This window comes from Eleutherodactylus coqui, chromosome 10 (assembly GCF_035609145.1).
Source record: "Eleutherodactylus coqui strain aEleCoq1 chromosome 10, aEleCoq1.hap1, whole genome shotgun sequence".
In the NCBI taxonomy this organism is placed as follows: domain Eukaryota; kingdom Metazoa; phylum Chordata; class Amphibia; order Anura; family Eleutherodactylidae; genus Eleutherodactylus; species Eleutherodactylus coqui.
The window spans coordinates 28,789,223-28,805,851 of NC_089846.1; the positions used below are offsets into that span (position 1 = coordinate 28,789,223).

Consider the following 16,629-nt stretch of genomic DNA (forward strand, 5'->3'; position numbering starts at 1 on the left):
CATGGGGTAGATTCATTTTTCTTATCCCAGAAAACCCTTTAAGGGGGTCCAAACAAAGTAGATTTGCCACGGAATTTCCATGTGGACCCTTCTCACAGACATTCTGTAGCATTTACAGTAGCAGCAAAGTAGATGAGGTTTTAAGAATCTTGTCCGAAAGCTGTGGAAATAACCCGCACAAAACCCGTGTGGAATTCAGTTCTGCAGCATGGTAATTTTATCAGTTTCAATTGTGGAATTTACCTCTCAATGAGAGGGGGAACTCCACACAGGAATACGTGACAGTTCTTCAAAATCCACACCAAATAATGCTGGTTTGGGGGCAGGATCTGCATTGCAATGCCTGCTGCAGATATTCCACTGTTGTGGGTTCACACTTCGCTGGTCTGTTGCAGATTTCACCTGTTCAATTTGAACTCAATTGAAAAAGTGAAATCTGCCTGAGATTTGCAACAAAATCCGCAGCAAAAACGGCGAAATGTGAGCGCACCTTTTTAAAGGGATTTTCCAAAGTTGAACTTTTTAATGAGCTAGCCTCATGCCAGACCGTTTTTACTGCAGCGCTTTGAGCACCAAACTAATGGCGGTATAATGCTCAGTTTTCAATGGGACCACCCAGACGGCCACTCGATCGCAGCGCTTTTCAGCGCCGTGACTTTTGAGCGCTGTCCTATTTTTGAGCATTTAGTGCCTCTCCTCAATGAGTGCTAAAGGTCAGCACGCTGTGGGTGAAAATGAAAGTAAAACGCTGCAAAGTGCTGTGATTTAAAATCATGGCGCTTGCTGCAATTCCTGTATGAGGGAGACCTGGGTAGGTCCTCAATAGCTGATCAGCAAGGCCAGGGTTTCCATGTACAGAGCAGATGTGTACCTGCTATACCATACTGACAATCACCGTGTGCATGGAGCGGTGTGTTTTTGGCAAAACGCTTTGAAGCACAGCAATTGGCCAGGTGGCAGATTCGTGCCAGTCAACTATGTCTTATCCCGCAATAGTTCCACCTAACTAAAGCTTGTTCTAACATCAAAGAAAGAAACCTATCTCGCTCTTCATTTGTTATACTGGACTTGGAAATCCTCCTTTTTAAAGAGGTTTTTCGGGAAATTTAAAAATTAAGGGCTTAAAATGAAAAATTCAATGCTCTCCTATCTCGGCAATTCCATGCCCAGCGCTGCAGCCCCAGTGCCCACTGCATGGAACCTAGAAGATACTGCAGGCATGTTACTTTCATGGTGTATGTGACAGCGCTGCCACTGAGGGGCTTCAGCGGTCATAGAAGAATCCCCGCTTAAAGGGGTTGTCCCGCGCCGAAACGGGTTTTTTTTTTTTTTTAAACACCCCCCCCCCCCCCCCCCCCCCCGTTCGGCGCGAGACAACCCCGATGCAGGGGTTAAAAAAACACACCGGGTAGTACTTACCCGAATCCCGGCGGTCCGGCGTCTTCATACTCACCTGCTGAAGATGGCCGCCGGGATCCTGTCTCTCCGTGGACCGCAGCTCTTCTGTGCGGTCCATTGCCGATTCCAGCCTCCTGATTGGCTGGAATCGGCACGTGACGGGGCGGAGCTACACGGAGCCGGCATTCTGCACGAGCGGCCCCATTGAAGACGGCAGAAGACCCGAACTGCGCAAGCGCGGCTAATTTGGCCATCGGAGGTCGAAAATTAGTCGGCACCATGGAGACGAGGACGCTAGCAACGGAGCAGGTAAGTATAAAACTTTTGATAACTTCTGTATGGCTCATAATTAATGCACAATGTACATTACAAAGTGCATTAATATGGCCATACAGAAGTGTATAGACCCACTTGCTGCCGCGGGACAACCCCTTTAAGCCTGAGTGGTTGAGCCATCACACGCACAATGAACAGCATCTGACCGTCTGCCGCTTCTGTGTAGCGGGCATCGGAGCTGCTGGGGTAGAGAAGTATTGAATGTCTCATTTTAAGCCCTTTTCAAGGGGTTTTCCAGAACAAAAAAATTAGACTAATTCAATTTGTATTCAACTTTTTGTTGAATAAAAACACTTTGCAAATATTTGGCTTTACAGTTTTGACTATTAAGCCTCATGTCCACGGGGAAAATCAGGCCCGCTACGGATTCTCCATGGAGAATCCGTAGCGGGTCCCTCCTGCCCCGCGGACATGAGCGCTGAAAATAAGAATAAATCAGAATTAACTCACCTCCCGCACGCTCCGGATCCTTACTTCGCTGCCGCGTCATCTTCTCTGCGTCGCAGCCGGATCTTCTTTCTTCGGCCCGGCGGATGCGCAGGATGACGTCGGTGACGTGCCCCGCGCATGCGCCGGTCCGAAGCAAAATGATCCGGCCGCGACTGAGAGAAGATGGCGCCGCGGCGAAGAGAAGAAACGGAGCCGGTGAGTAAAATCTGATTTTTGTCTCCCGCGGATCCGGACGGCTTCCATAGGCTTCAATAGAAGCCCGCAGGAGCCGTCCCCGTGGGAGACCCGCACGAAAATGGAGCATGGTCCAGATTTTTTCATGCTCTTTTTTTTTTTTTCTTTTTTTTAAAATCACTTTTATTGACCATCCGCGGGTATTTATCTACCCGCGGGTGGTCAATGCATCCCTATGGGGTGCGGATCCGCGTGCAGGAGAAGAGTTAAAATCTGCTGCGGATTTTAATTCTTCTTTTGCCCTTGGACATGAGGTCTTAATGACTTTCAAAACCCGCGCCACATGACTCAGGCCTCATGTCCACGGGGAAAATCATGCCCGCTCCGGATTCTCCATGGAGAATCTGCAGCGGGTCCCTCCTGCCCCGCGGACATGAGCGCTGAAAATAAGAATAAACTCACCTCCCACCCGCTCCGTTTCTTCTCTTCGCCGCGGCGTCATCTTCTCTCCGTCACGGCCGGATCTTTTTTCTTCGGCTCGGCGGATGCGCAGGATGACGTCGGTGACGTGCCCCGCGCATGCGCCGTCCCGAAGAAAAAAGATCCGGCCGCGACGGAGAGAAGATGGCGCCGCAGCGAAGAGAAGAAACGGAGCGGGTGAGTAAATTCCGATTTTTGTCTCCCGCGGATCCGGACGGCTTCCATAGGCTTCAATAGAAGCCCACGGGAGACCCGCATGAAAATGGAGCATGGTCCAGATTTTTTCATGCTCCTTTTTTTTTTTTTAAATCCCTTTTATTGACGATCCGCGGGTATTTATCTACCCCGCGGGTGGTTAATGCATCCCTATGGGGTGCGGATCCACTGCGGATTTTAATTCGTATTTTGCCCGTGGACATGAGCCCTCAGGACTTCAGCTGCAGAAATCTTGTGGGAATTTCCATGCGGTCCCCCTGCGGACACTCCACAAGCCTTCCGCTCTATGTGAACCCAGACTTACATGGTGATTATTTTAATATTCATCTCCACTACTGCGATCAACACTCGTTTTAGTGAATTTTATCAGCGCTATTAGTCTGGATTCAGATGGGAAAGTTAGTAACGGTCTTCATTCCATGCAGTGCTGGAGCAAAGCATATGCCGTTTTTCTAGAATAGTTCTAGAGGAGATGGTAACGACCGCTTCTGCACACATCTTTATGCTACCTTCAAAATAAAAAGTGTAAAAAATAAATTAAAAAATCTGAAGTTTCTGGATACAAGCACTGCTTCAAAACGCCAAAAAGTGGTGTTTTTACAAAAGGCTGTGAAATTAACCTTTGGGCTTTTGTTGTGAATTCGCACTCCTGAGAAGGTCAAGATCACTAGCCATAAGCTTTGTATTGGCTAATTTAATGACATGTAGCTCATCAGAAGCTTCGCCAATAGCTACATGCCCTTTACCCAAGGGTGGATCTGCTTGGACATTTAGTCGGCGGCTATACCAAGTTACGAGGCAGGGACAATTACTCCCTCAGCATGTACCGAAAATATCTCTGCCTCCCCTGCCCCTAGCTGCTACCATCCTGTGAGCAGTGCATTATGGGAGGACAGGGGTGGAAGCACGATGCTATATTGCTAATGTGCAGTTCAGAATGCCAGACTGTCGCATCTGCCAGTTGCAGCAGCGTTCTCTCGTCCTCTGAGTGAGAGGGAGGTTGGGCTAGTAAGTTGTAGGACCCATGAGCTGGGGGTGGAGCTACAGTGCTGGCCAGGTGACTAGCGCGATGCATGCTGGGAGTTGTAGGCTATGGACTACTGCTGTGCTTACTGTGTAAGTGATGCATGTAAACACAAGGGCAGAGCAGCGGCTGCATGCATGAGATGAAGAGGGTCCAGCTTGGCCCATGAAGGGTACAGGCTGCAGCTAGTTAGGTGAACCTTCTAGATTTCAGCATTTTCAAATGCCTTTTAAACCAGCAGTTCTCATGTACAGCCAGCCACAGACTGGATACAATTGTATCTAATCTCCCCGGTCTCTGGGGTAGGTTGCTACATTGTATCTACTCTGGTAACGCTCTGTTCATACACTTCCTCCGTCACAGATTCCATTGTCTTCAATGGGAAAATGTAGCTTTATGCCAAGACTTGGATGCAACAGTATCAGATTTTCAGCCTGTAGGAGCTCACACAACATATACTAGAAATCTGCAGAACTTCTCATTACGAGGGTTAAGCTGTATAAGGGTGCGTTCACACAGTGCGGAGATGATTACGATTAAATCCTGTTCACGTAGAGGGTGGGAAAAAATGGTGGATTTTCTGCTGTACGGGCCCCTGCACACTGGCGAGAGCGAGATCTGGTTGTGATTCATGACCTGATATTGCTCTTGCAAACCTTCTAAAAACCCCGGATGAGCGATGTTTTCATGGGAAAACAGCCTCACTTCACTGTGGGGGTTCCCTTCTTCCCATTGTTTTCAATAGGGGAGCAGCAGGGCCGGTCCCATTGAAAGCAATGTAAGACGTTCGCGATCCCTTGCTGCAGCAGTGACAGGGAATTCTTTCATCCAGGGGTTTCACCTTGTTTTTAGTGGGACCGCCGGCGGCAGCGCTGGCACCTTTGAAAGCATAGGAAGCAGATTGTGATCTCCCGCTGCAGCTGTTAGGGCGCCTTCACACTAACTCTAGCCTGCGGTTTTCTGCAACGTGTGACCACGCTGTACAGGGGTTGCCCGGTTTATAACAAACAAAATAAATAAATTACAATAAGCTTATTTTGCACAAAGTAATAATGGTCGGTCTTGTCGTTTCACATTTGTTGTTGAAGTTCTGCTCCCTTATTCGGTCATTCTTCGGCCGGGTCTGGATGTTGCGCCAGTCCTTGGAGTGGCTGCAGATGGAGGAACATGTGTCCAAAACATCTGCTTCACAGTACATCTTCCATCCCTGCGGCTCCTACATGATTGGGTTTAGCATGCTGAACAATAGGTGAGGAATGATGACATGTTGCTCATACTCACCTCTATCTGTAGCCATCCTACAGACAATGCAGTCCAGAATCTGGAGGACGGATGAATGAGGGGATGTGGCTTCAGTATTGAAGGACAGGTGGAAAACCTTTTAATGAGAATCTGTCAGCAGGTCCTTCCATGAAGTGTTAGCTTAGGGGCAGATGAGATGCTGCCAAAGGCTGTCTCACTATGACTCAAGTTGTTACGGACTGGTGAAGGGGTTATCCTGGGTCAAAACGACTGCTCTATCCTCAAGAACAAATTGCCACAAGTCTGCCACTTGGGACCTGCGCTGATCAGCTATTGACAAGCTGCCAAGGAAGGCTGGAATTGTCAAAACTCTCTCTGTAACACAGCGTCCTGGTCTGATACTGCAGGGAATAGGAGAGAGCTGCGCAACAGGGAACCCCAGCAGCAGACCCTGGTCATCTCCTATGAGTGACTTAAGGCCCTTTTACACACGATAATCGCTCAAAAGCTATCTTTTGAGCGATAATCGTTGTGTGTAAATGTGCTCATCTTTCACTTTTCTGCCGAATGATTATTTTCAGTTCGCATGAAATCCATCGTGCGGCAGAACAGCTGATAAGACGGACCACATGCTGTGTTCTGCCCGGGGAGTACTGATTACATTGTCTCAGCTGTCAGCCCCGTGGCAGAACAAAGTGAATGTATTCAGAGAACACGCGCTGTTCTCTGAATACAGCTCCCGACGGCTCACACACTACTAATTGGTACTAATAGGCATTAGTACCAATTAGTAGTTTATGCAAAATGATCGCTCAAAAGCCATCTTTTAAGCGATCATCTTTGTGTGTGTAAAAGGGCCTTTAGGCCTTATTTACATGAGCATCTTGTGCAGCATAATTAATTTCAATCAGTTTGTTCAAATGTGTAGTAAGTGGCTCTTATGTTGGATGTTGCCCCGGTTTACTGCTCCTATACATAAAGGAGAATCTTTAATAGTCAAAAATTACTGTACCAATGAAAACTAGTGCAGCTGCCACCAACCAGATTCCAGCTCTCTGAGCCGCTGGGGTAAATGGAAGACCTAACCGGACCAGTTGCTTTGGGCTTCTTCTCTACTCTTCATTTGCCCTAGTTTTAATAAGTCTTCCCTCAATCTTAGTCAAAAATCAAGGTTAACATGGTCAGAGCCTAAACCCAATAAATAACTAGATCCAATCAGTTCCTTGCACCCACTTTTAGCTGTACTGCCCGCGTGAAGCGAGGTGGGAGCCCTTCTGATGGTCATACTGCCATATGAAGTCCGATTTCAGGCCCAAATATCGCCACGTGTGTAAGCTCACGTTTCAGCATCTGTCAAAGCTACATAAGCCAATCAAGCCTGCTTGTATGTAGCTCGCCTTAACACACAGTCTAGATGGAGGACCATAAGGAACATTTATCTCATTGGCTAATAGCCTAAAACCCGAAGACTTGTACCAACCAATAATATGAATATATTTCGTTGATCTGTATATCTTGTGCCCGCCATTGACGTTCCCCTCTAATTTTGACTTGACTTTTGTTTAGACAGCTGAGGTGGCCATGTCAAACCTGAAGAGCAAGTATGACAACGAGAAGGCGCTTGTATCGGAGACCATGGTGAAGCTGAGACACGAGTTAAAAGCCCTAAAGGAAGACGCTGCTACTTTTTCGTCAATGCGCTCTGTGTTTGCAAGCAGGTACTGTATCAGTGTTTGTTTGCCAAGGGTTTTATTTTCTCATGGGAACATTTTAGAATATTTGTAGAATATCTATTTATGCAAAGTTAACCAGAGCTATAAAATACTGAGCTTTTTACCCAACATACAGTGTGTCCCAAAAATCATGGTGGAGTTTCATATAATTACATTGTTGGCATTAAAAGGGTTGTCCAGTTGTAAACTATGGATGGCCTATCTTCAGAACAGATCGCCTATAATAGACCCGGTTCGTCACCTGGGAAGCCCATCCAGTCAGCTGTTCTCTGGGCTGGTGTTCTCATGCACTAAGCTGATTTCTGCAGGAAGCAGATGGCTCTGTTTTTACTGTAGTGGCCAGATTTGGTATTGCAGGCCAAGCTCTCATCCAGTTCAATGGGAACTTGACACGCAATACAGAGCCTGGCCACTGCAGTAAGAATGGAGCTGTCTGCCTCCTGCAGAAATCAGCTTAGTGCACAAGTGAACCAGCCTTGGTGAACAGTGGATCTTTCTATGGCACTAGATCAGTAGGAGCGGATGGAAGTAATGCCCTAACCCTCTCCATTCCCCCCGCATGTTCTCTAGACCGGACCTATCTGGACTTCTATTTCTGGGGGTGAAGCAATCTGTAAATGGTTTTTGTATTCAAAAAGATGCAACACTTGAAACAGAGAATCGGAGAAGTTCTTTAGTTTGTCAGGAAGTGGAATACGGCTTATATGTTGGCAGAGCTGCCATTGGAACCCACATAGGACTGCGATAAACATGGGAAAATCTATTTGAGTTGTTCTTTAATTCAATAATATGTTCCAGGTTATATGGAATAACATTTCATCATTTGAAACCCCACCATGGCTGCTGGAACACAAGATCGGAGACTCTGCCTTTCGTGTGCTTGTCAAGTTTCATTCCCACAACATAATCATTTTATACTCCACCATGACTTCTGGGACACACTGTATTTGATAAGGCAACATTGGTCTTTTTCTTGGTATGGACATACACAGACTTCTAAACATCTCATCTGTCCGCCCCCTCAAGGATTCCAAAATCCCTATAGTGCAATGTCCTTTTCTTGAGTATTCACAATTTAGTGCTTTTACTAAAGTACCACTTAGAATAGCTGGAACAACGCCTCCACAGCGCCACCTATTAGAAGGCAGCATTTCTGCAAGTCACTGTCAGACCGACTGATTCCAAGCACGCATGGCCTAAGTCTCCTCACACGTACTAGGTGATCTCCAAAGAAGAAACTTTACCCCTTTTGACCCACGTCTCACCCACCCAGCCAGTCAGCAACCTACTGCATACTAACGAGGGTCAAAACCCCCAAAACATTCTGTCTGTACATGGTTATCTTTTCCTTCTAGAGAAGACACAGGGTTTGACTTATATTCCCAGTCATTGTTACAAGGCTGTTTAAAAAGTCTGCATATACTTGCAGGAATGCTGCCTTACAATAGGTGGCGCTGTAGAAACATTTTTCTACCCTTACACTTGCATAAATTTCCCAGAGGAGCATGCATGACCTTATAAGCCTCCTCGCACCTACTACCGGTAGATGCTCCCCCTAAGGTGAAACTTTCCCCCTTCTGACCTACAATAGACGCGTGGCATACACGAGCTCTGGGATCTGCTTCCCCTGTTTGCTATAATGGTGTAAAGCCGTTTTCACACAGGCAAGGGCGATATTGATCTGAGAAACTTGGACCAATATTGCATTTATAAACCTGCAATTTTTTTGCGATGCGTTTTGCAAGACATACGTAAAACGTGCATATTGTTCAATAGTAAAATTAGAAAATCGCATTTACACGTGAGTGCAATACGTTTTTGTCTTTTTCGCTCCCATAGGAAATAATGCGCGATTCTGGAATGTATTTGCCCAAAAATAGGACATGATGCAAATTTTTTTTTTTGCCGTTGCACTATTGGTGCAAGCGAAAAAGCGTTAAAATATGTAAATTGACTAGAGATGAGCAAGCCTACTCGGCCACGCCCCTTTTTCGCCCGAGTACCGCGATTTTCGAGTACTTCCGTACTCGGGTGAAAAGATTCGGGGGGCGCCGTGGGTGAGTGGGGGGTTGCAGCGGGGAGTGGGGGGGGAGAGGGAGAGGGCTCCCCCCTGTTCCCCGCTACAACCACCCGATCCGCCACGCCTCCCCTCGCCCCCCGAATCTTTTCACCCGAGTACAGATGTACTCGAAAATCGCGGTGCTCGATCGAGTAATTACTCAAAACAAGTATACTCGCATATCTCTAAAATGAACCCATTGTAATAAAGGGGTTATTTTCCTGTGCCAGGTCGTCCATAGCACCATCGCACAGGAAAATAGTTTGTGTAAATACACCCCCATAGCAGTAAATTACAACCATTGCTATTAGCTGGTACTAACATTGTGACTCTGTCTTTAGATGTGACCAGTATGTTAACCAGTTAGAGGACATGCAGCGCCAGCTTGTAATAGCCGAGGATGAGAAGAAGACATTGAATGCCTTGCTGAGGATGGCGATCCAACAAAAATTAGCCCTCACTCAACGGTTGGAGGGGCGAGAAGCGGCTCAAGATACCTCGAAGTCGGGTCGTTCAAAGATGAAAACACGATCTTCAAAATCAAAAGTGAACTGGTGCGTAATGACATTGACTGACTGACTGAATGTGAGCTTCTGTTTGTCCTACAGTCACTCGGTGATGAATATGTATCACTTTAGATATTAACCCTTTCCAATCCACTGTCTGATGTCAAAAGACATTATGATTTAAGGCTGTAGAGCTCCGATGTCGGAAGACGTCCGGCATGGTATTCTATTACTGGCCGCTCTGTTGTCGGGGGCCTCTCCAGAATGTCACATACCACAGTACTGGCTCTAGCCAGCAGATGGCGCCATTGTATAACAGCAGAAAGAGAAAGCCCCCTAGGAAACCCTGAATGCAAAATCGGATTGCAAAGGGTTAATAGTTTTATACTCCTGACTTGTATCACTTGATGGTATCAATATCTTCAGGATATTGGGGTGCAGTTCACCTCCTGTCACTCTACATAGAGGGAACCTTGCTCCAGCTGTGGGTCTGTCTCCTCCGAAACAGGTCCTAAACTACTGTAATACGTAAATAGCTTAAAAAATTATTCTTAATTTGCAACTTTTTTTCTTTTCCTTACTGTAAGCCTGCAAACAGGCCATGCGCTGCTTGCTAATACATAAAAAGGACTTCTAAACTCACATAATATATTGGAAAGGACATGATGTATTCGTAAGTCCTTGGGAGTTACGGAAACCACATAGGCTGCTGTGCTACACAGTTTGGGTAGTGCCCATTGACTTCTATGGGGGTTACAGAAACAGCGTAGCAAAGTTCGCTCAACTGTTTCTGTAATCCTGGCCGCCTTGTACAGCTAGTCTGGGTGGGGGCAGTGAGGGCCAGAACAGAAGATAGGTGCAGTTCTTACTTCAGGGACTTGCACCTATCTGACTTTTATGGCATATCTTGTGGATATGCCATAAACATTGGAGATAGGAATACTCCTTTAAGCCACTTACTGATTACAGTAGTTGAGAGAGGTTTCTGGATGAAAGATTCTCTTCAAGGCTGTCTGTCCATGGGCGAATTTGAATTGCGTTCCCCGCGGCTATGTAAAAAAAAAAAAAGTACAAAGTACTGCACAACATAAAAAAAAACTAAAAAACAGGCAAAATGCTTATTATTTTTCATTTTACCTCCCAAAAAAGCAATATGTTATCAAAAAAGTCATATGTACCATAAAATGGTACCCATAAAAACTACAGCTTGTTACGCAAAAAACAAGCCCTCATAGAGATCCGTCCACGGAAAAATAAAAAAAAGTTATAGGACTTTGAATGCAGCGATTTAGAAAAACAAATGATTTTTAAAAAAAAGGGGTTTTTATTGCGGAAAAATGGAAAAATCTTTTTAAAAAAATGTTATCGTTATAATCGTGCCGGCCCGCAGAAAAAATATATTGTCATTTTATGCTGCACAATTAATGCCTGTATAAAAAAAAAAAAACAATGGCAGAATTGATGCGTTTTCTCTCCCTGCGATCATAAAGAATTATTAAAAGTTTTACAATATAGTCTATGTACCCAAAAATGGCACCAATAAAAACTACAGTTCGTTACGCAAAAAAACAAGCCACGTCGACAGAAAAATAAAGTTACGGCTTTTGAAAAGTAGAGATGAAAATCCCACAAAAATCTTTGCGTCCTGAGCGCCAAAATAGGCCGTGTCCTTGAGGGGTTAAAGGGCTAGTCCTTTCTGGTCGACCCCTTTTCTAGCTGAGGACCCATTGATAATGAGCTTATTGCTCTGCATTGGAAAAGCTTGACTATCAGAAGATATGGCTGAGACAAACATCAGCAGGCCACATACCTCTACTCTGGAATTGTAGCTGTGCCCATTAGAATGAATGGAGGAGCGTGTAATACATGGTTGTGTCTTGTTATCCAGACTAGGAGCCACTCTTGGCAGCAGCCATCTGCTCTGATTAATATGGTGGAGGAGCCCAGAGCAAAGTCTCCCCTCTGGCGTTAGTATGCGCTGACAGCATATGGACATTCTAATAGCACATCCCCTTTAAATCCTGCATGGACTCCATCATGGTCATCTAGTAGCATTACTTACCTCAATATGTAGAACCCCTTTAATATGTTAAGCTACGTTATGTTCATTCCCACCACTACATGACTCTAATGGGACAATGGCTTTTTTTTTTTTCTCCACAGAAGGTCTCATTTCCTCCATTCGTCCAGTCTAAGGATCCTCCTGCCTCTACGCCTCTCTGCCTGTGACCACCAACCATGAAGACATTCCCACGGAAAGGACTTTGAAGAAGTCAGGCACATCAGTAACGAGCTGCACCCGCTTCCTGCTTGTGATTCTGATGCCTCCTACTAATTTCTAGGGTTTTGATCTGCTAGCAGAAAACTTGCTTCTGGAGACAAAGATGTAATTTTTTTTTTTAACTTGAAATATTATTAGTTTAAGAAAAAATCTGTATATAAAGTTTTTATTTTGAAAAGTGCCTTACATAGTTAAACGTCACTAACACGATCCGTGTCATTTTATCATGTGGTCGGTTTTGTGGTTTTTATAATACTGGAATCCGGATGTGTCATTTTTCCTCTAGAAGAAAAGGTTTACACATGTGGAGACGGAATCGCTGAGCAAACTGTTCTGGGGGCATTCAGAGATGTAATGACTAGTGATGAGCGAGCATTGCCCTTAGCGAGTACCTGCCCGCTCGAGAGACAAGGTTCGGGTGCCGGCAGCGGGCACGGAGCTGCTGGGGAGAGTGGGGCGGAACGGAGCGGAGATCTCTCTCTCCCTCTCTTCCCCCTGCTGACTGCCGCAACTCACCGCTCCCCCGGGCCAGCACCTGAACCTTGTCTCTTGAGCGGGCAGGTACTCACTAAGGGCAATGCTCGCTCGAGCAATTGCCCTTAGCGAGTATGCTCGCTCATCTCTAGTAATGACCTATATAGACTGATGAGGTCAAAACTCTGCTGTATGGAGCCACTTTAGTGTATCAGGCAGATGTGTTATGAGTAGAGATGAGCGAGCGTGCTCGTTTAAGCCTGCTACTCGAGTAACTGTGTACTCGCCGAGCAGCATGCAGGGGGCGGCGGGGGCCAGCGGGGAGCAGTTCCCTAATGATGTAACTAAAATCTGACTCTCCTTAAGGCTACATTCACACGACGATTTGTGTGCTGCGAGACGCACAAAACCTGCGCAAATATGAACTCCACACATGAGCGATGTTTTCCCCCACAGCGATGCTGCGATGTTAAAAATCGCTGCATGTCCTATTTTATTCGCGTCCATCGGAACGCCTTGCCCATTGTTTTCAATGGGACAGTCAAGCACATGCCGTGCGATATGATGCTTCCCATTGAAATCAATAGGAAACACTTGTCGATCCTCCGACACGCGAAACGTGTCAGAGGATCGGAATTTCAGAGAAGTTTTCGCAGTAAAAATGTCTTTCATCCACGGGTAAAACTCACATTATTGAGCGAGATATCAGGCTAGGTTTAGAATAGAATCCACTGATATCAATGGGTTTGTTCACATCCTCTATTTTCCTGCGCATTTGCACAGCAAACGTCCCCATTAAAGTCAGTGGGAATGTGCAAATGAGCGCAAAATACGCTAGGAGATGCGTGAAACACTGCGTAATGCTCAGGAAAAAGGACACTTCTAGAATCCATTAGACTAAATAGCCATTTCAGTCGGTGCGTAGTTGTTTGCTGTGCGCAAATGCACGTGCGCAAAGAAAACGTACAGTAAAATACGCCGATGCACGCACAAAAAAGCTCGTGTGAATCTGGCCTTAGTGATCAGCTGTAACCTGTAGGGGATCTGCAGCAGGTACTCGGTGAAATCAAGTAAGCGATAATAAAGCATTACACAGTGGCCATCAGTCATACGTTGTATCATACACTGACAGGATCGGTCCGGGTCCTAAACAAGGGATCCCCCTCAGAATTCACCAAAGATATTTGAAAATTGATTTATTTTTTATTTTATTTTTTTATTTGGACATCACCTTTTAAAGTGTAGCAGCCGTTTCAAAAAACTTTTGACAAGTCAAAAGTTTTAATCGTTGGAGGTTCAGGTGCTGAGACCTCCACTGATTGCTAGAATATGAAGTAGCAGAAGCGCCCAGCTCAGCGCGGTCTCTGCCCACAAGTTGAAAATGGGCTATAGACTGTTGAGCCTGTCCGAGCTGTGACGGTACTCGGCTGGGTTCTTAGGGTGCTCTCAGTCTTAGGGCCCGATCACACGGCCGTAATTTCAGGCGTTTTGCTATTCGTGCATTCCATGGACAGCACATGGCCCCATAATAGTCTACGAGGCTATTGAGCTGAACCATCTTTCACACAGACCAATATGCCATGTGCAAAAAAACCACTGCATGTCCTATTCTGTTCTGTTTTCATGGAAAATAGGACATGCAATGTGCAGGAATCTGAGACTTACACCGATCCTGAGAACAGGGTTCCCTTGTTCCCCGTCCTCCTCACTATGGGCATATTTCTCCCCCTGCAGTGAGGAGGAGACAGAACGCAGAGCCGGTTGCCCAAGCACACTGACGCCCTATTCACGTAGTGGAATTGCGAAAATAGCCGAGTGCCAAGCTGTTGGGTATTTCCGTCAGCTCCACTGAAATGAATGGAGTGCGGTGACCATGTATGCTCAGCCAGAGCTCCAGTCATTCTGATGCCACTACGGAGGAAGAAACAACACCGCCCTGACAGGCAGAGAGGGACACGAGGCCCCCGACTCTTAACACTGGCAGTGGCCTCAGCGGTGAGACCCCCACCAGTCAGCAAGTTATCCCTTATCTTGTGGATAAGGGATAACTTGTGATCCTTGTACAACCCCTTTAAAGTGCTATAGTTATATGGGAACCTTTTGCTTGGCCGGGTGTAATAATCTACGTTCAGTCTTCCCCTAGGCTGGGTTCACACAGGGCGGATTTGCCGCGGTTTTTCCGTGCAGAATTCAGCCGCGGCGAATCCGTCCACGGCCGCTAATCTCGGGATTAGCCAGCCATGTGGATGAGATTTCTCAGAAATCTCGTCCACACGGGACGGCCAATCCGCTGCGGTAAGTCCAGCATGTCTGTTTATTGTTTACTTTCGTCGCGGCCGCGCTCTCCTCTATGGGAGCGCCGTCCGCAACGGAAAAGCGAGCGGCCGGGCCGCTTCAAAGCCGCTGTGGCTTTTTCCACGGCGCTTCTCCAGGCGGAAATCTCGCGGTTTTTGCTGCGGCCAAACTGCGGGATTTCCGGCGGGAATCCGCCCTGTGTGAACCCAGCCTTACAGTTCCATCAACTTGTAAAACGTAGATGATACAAACATGTTGAACTCCACATATATAAATATTGTAAAGGTGCGAAGCTATTGTAAGAAAGAGATCCATAAATAACACATTGAAAGGCATCTGTCAGAGTGTCCTGAAGTAGATAATGGTACAGAGAAACTTTTTGAAGTTTGTTTTGTTTTTTTTAACTGGTTCTCTAATCTAGAGGGATCAAGAGGTGTGAGAATACCTGTAAGTGACTGTCGGATTCCTAGTGACTATTGACTGTTCATCTTCACCTAGCACTGAAGCAAATGTTCAATAAAATATTAATATTTTTTGGACTTCTGTTGTCACTTTTATTCTGATATTGTAACTTGGTGATAATTCTAGGGTGCGTTCATACGTAACGGAATTGGTGTAGATCTGCTGCTGGTCTGCGGCAAAAACCATGTAAAAGGGCAGTTACTCGAGCGAGCCTCACTCATCTCGAGTAACTGTCTTCTCCTCCGAGCGTGCTCGGGGATGGGGGGTACGGTGAGCGGCGTGGGGTAGCGAGATCTCTCTCACTCCCCCCCCCATGAGATGAGCGAGGCTCGCTCGAGTAACTGCCCGTAGTGAGTGTGCTTGCTCATCTCTAGTAGCAATCGATCTTCTGCATTTTCCCCAGCATAGTGGCTCTGTCATCTCCCGCTGTGTGGGAACTGCAACGCACCTTTTTCACAGTTTGGTCAGTTTTTTGTATCCCTATTTATAAGCCAAAGTCAGGAGTGGAATATAAATACAAAAAAGTATAAGGGCTCAGTCAGACGGGCGTTTTTTCGCGCGATTTGCGCATGCGCATGCGTCCGGCGATTTTTTTAAAACCATTGCTTTGCAATGGTATCGGACACATGAGCGCTTTTTATGCGCTCGTCCGATAAATTATAGAACAAAAAATCGCAGGTCGCACCTATCTGCGATCTGCGATTCCTGTTCTCTTCTGTATATGCGCTCAATGGGGCCGGCGGCAGCAGCGCCGACCCCATTGAGAACATATAGAAGACAAATCATTCTTCTCTGCCACAGCTGTAACAGCTGTGGCAGAGAAGAACGATGTTTGCCCATTGAATTCAATGGAGCGGCAATACAGCCGCTCCATTGAAAGCAATGGGCTGCCGGCGTGCGCGGGGTGAATTGTCGGGAAGGGGTTAAATATATAAACCCTTCCCTGCAATTCATCCTAAAATGTGTTAAAATTAAAAAAAATTGTATACTCACCTTTCCGCTGCAGCCGGAGTCCAGCCGCCGCCGCTGTCAGTTCTCCTGAACTGCTTCTCGGCACTATTCAGCCGGCGGGGCTTTAAAATCCCCGCCTGCTGAATGATCTGCCTCTGATTGGTCACAGCCCTGACCAATCAGAGGCTGAAAACACTCACACACCCATTCATGAATTCATGAATGGGTGAGTGACTGCTGCCTCTCAGCGCTGAGCCAATCAGGGGCAGGTCTGACTCGCATCCATTCATGAATGGGTGTGAGTGAGGCATGCCTCTGATTGGCTCAGCGCTGAGCCAATCAGAGGGCAGGTCTGACTCACACCCTCTTCACACCCACTGCAGGACGGCCGCACGGAGCTCCGGCTGCAGGCAGAAGGTAAGTATACAATTTTTTTTAATTTTTACACATTTTAGGATGCATTGCAGGTAAGGGCTTATATATTTAAGCCCTTACCGACAATTCATCCCGGGCTCGCCCGCAGCGCATTGCTTTGAATGGAGACGGCT

At 46.5% G+C, this 16,629-nt stretch overlaps 1 protein-coding gene across 2 annotated transcripts in view; it reads left to right on the forward strand.

The window, feature by feature from the left end:
- Positions 1 to 15,207, forward strand: part of LOC136580293 (protein bicaudal D homolog 2-like) — a 46,123-nt gene extending 30,916 nt beyond the window's left edge. For both annotated transcript variants that reach the window (XM_066580740.1, XM_066580739.1), the window contains exons 7-9: positions 6,887 to 7,038; positions 9,454 to 9,666; positions 11,782 to 15,207. In XM_066580740.1, coding sequence (XP_066436837.1) covers positions 6,887 to 7,038; positions 9,454 to 9,666; position 11,782 — 366 coding nt within the window. In that variant the 3' untranslated portion in view covers positions 11,783 to 15,207. The remainder of the gene's footprint in view (positions 1 to 6,886; positions 7,039 to 9,453; positions 9,667 to 11,781) is intronic.
- The last annotated feature ends 1,422 nt before the right edge of the window (positions 15,208 to 16,629 follow it).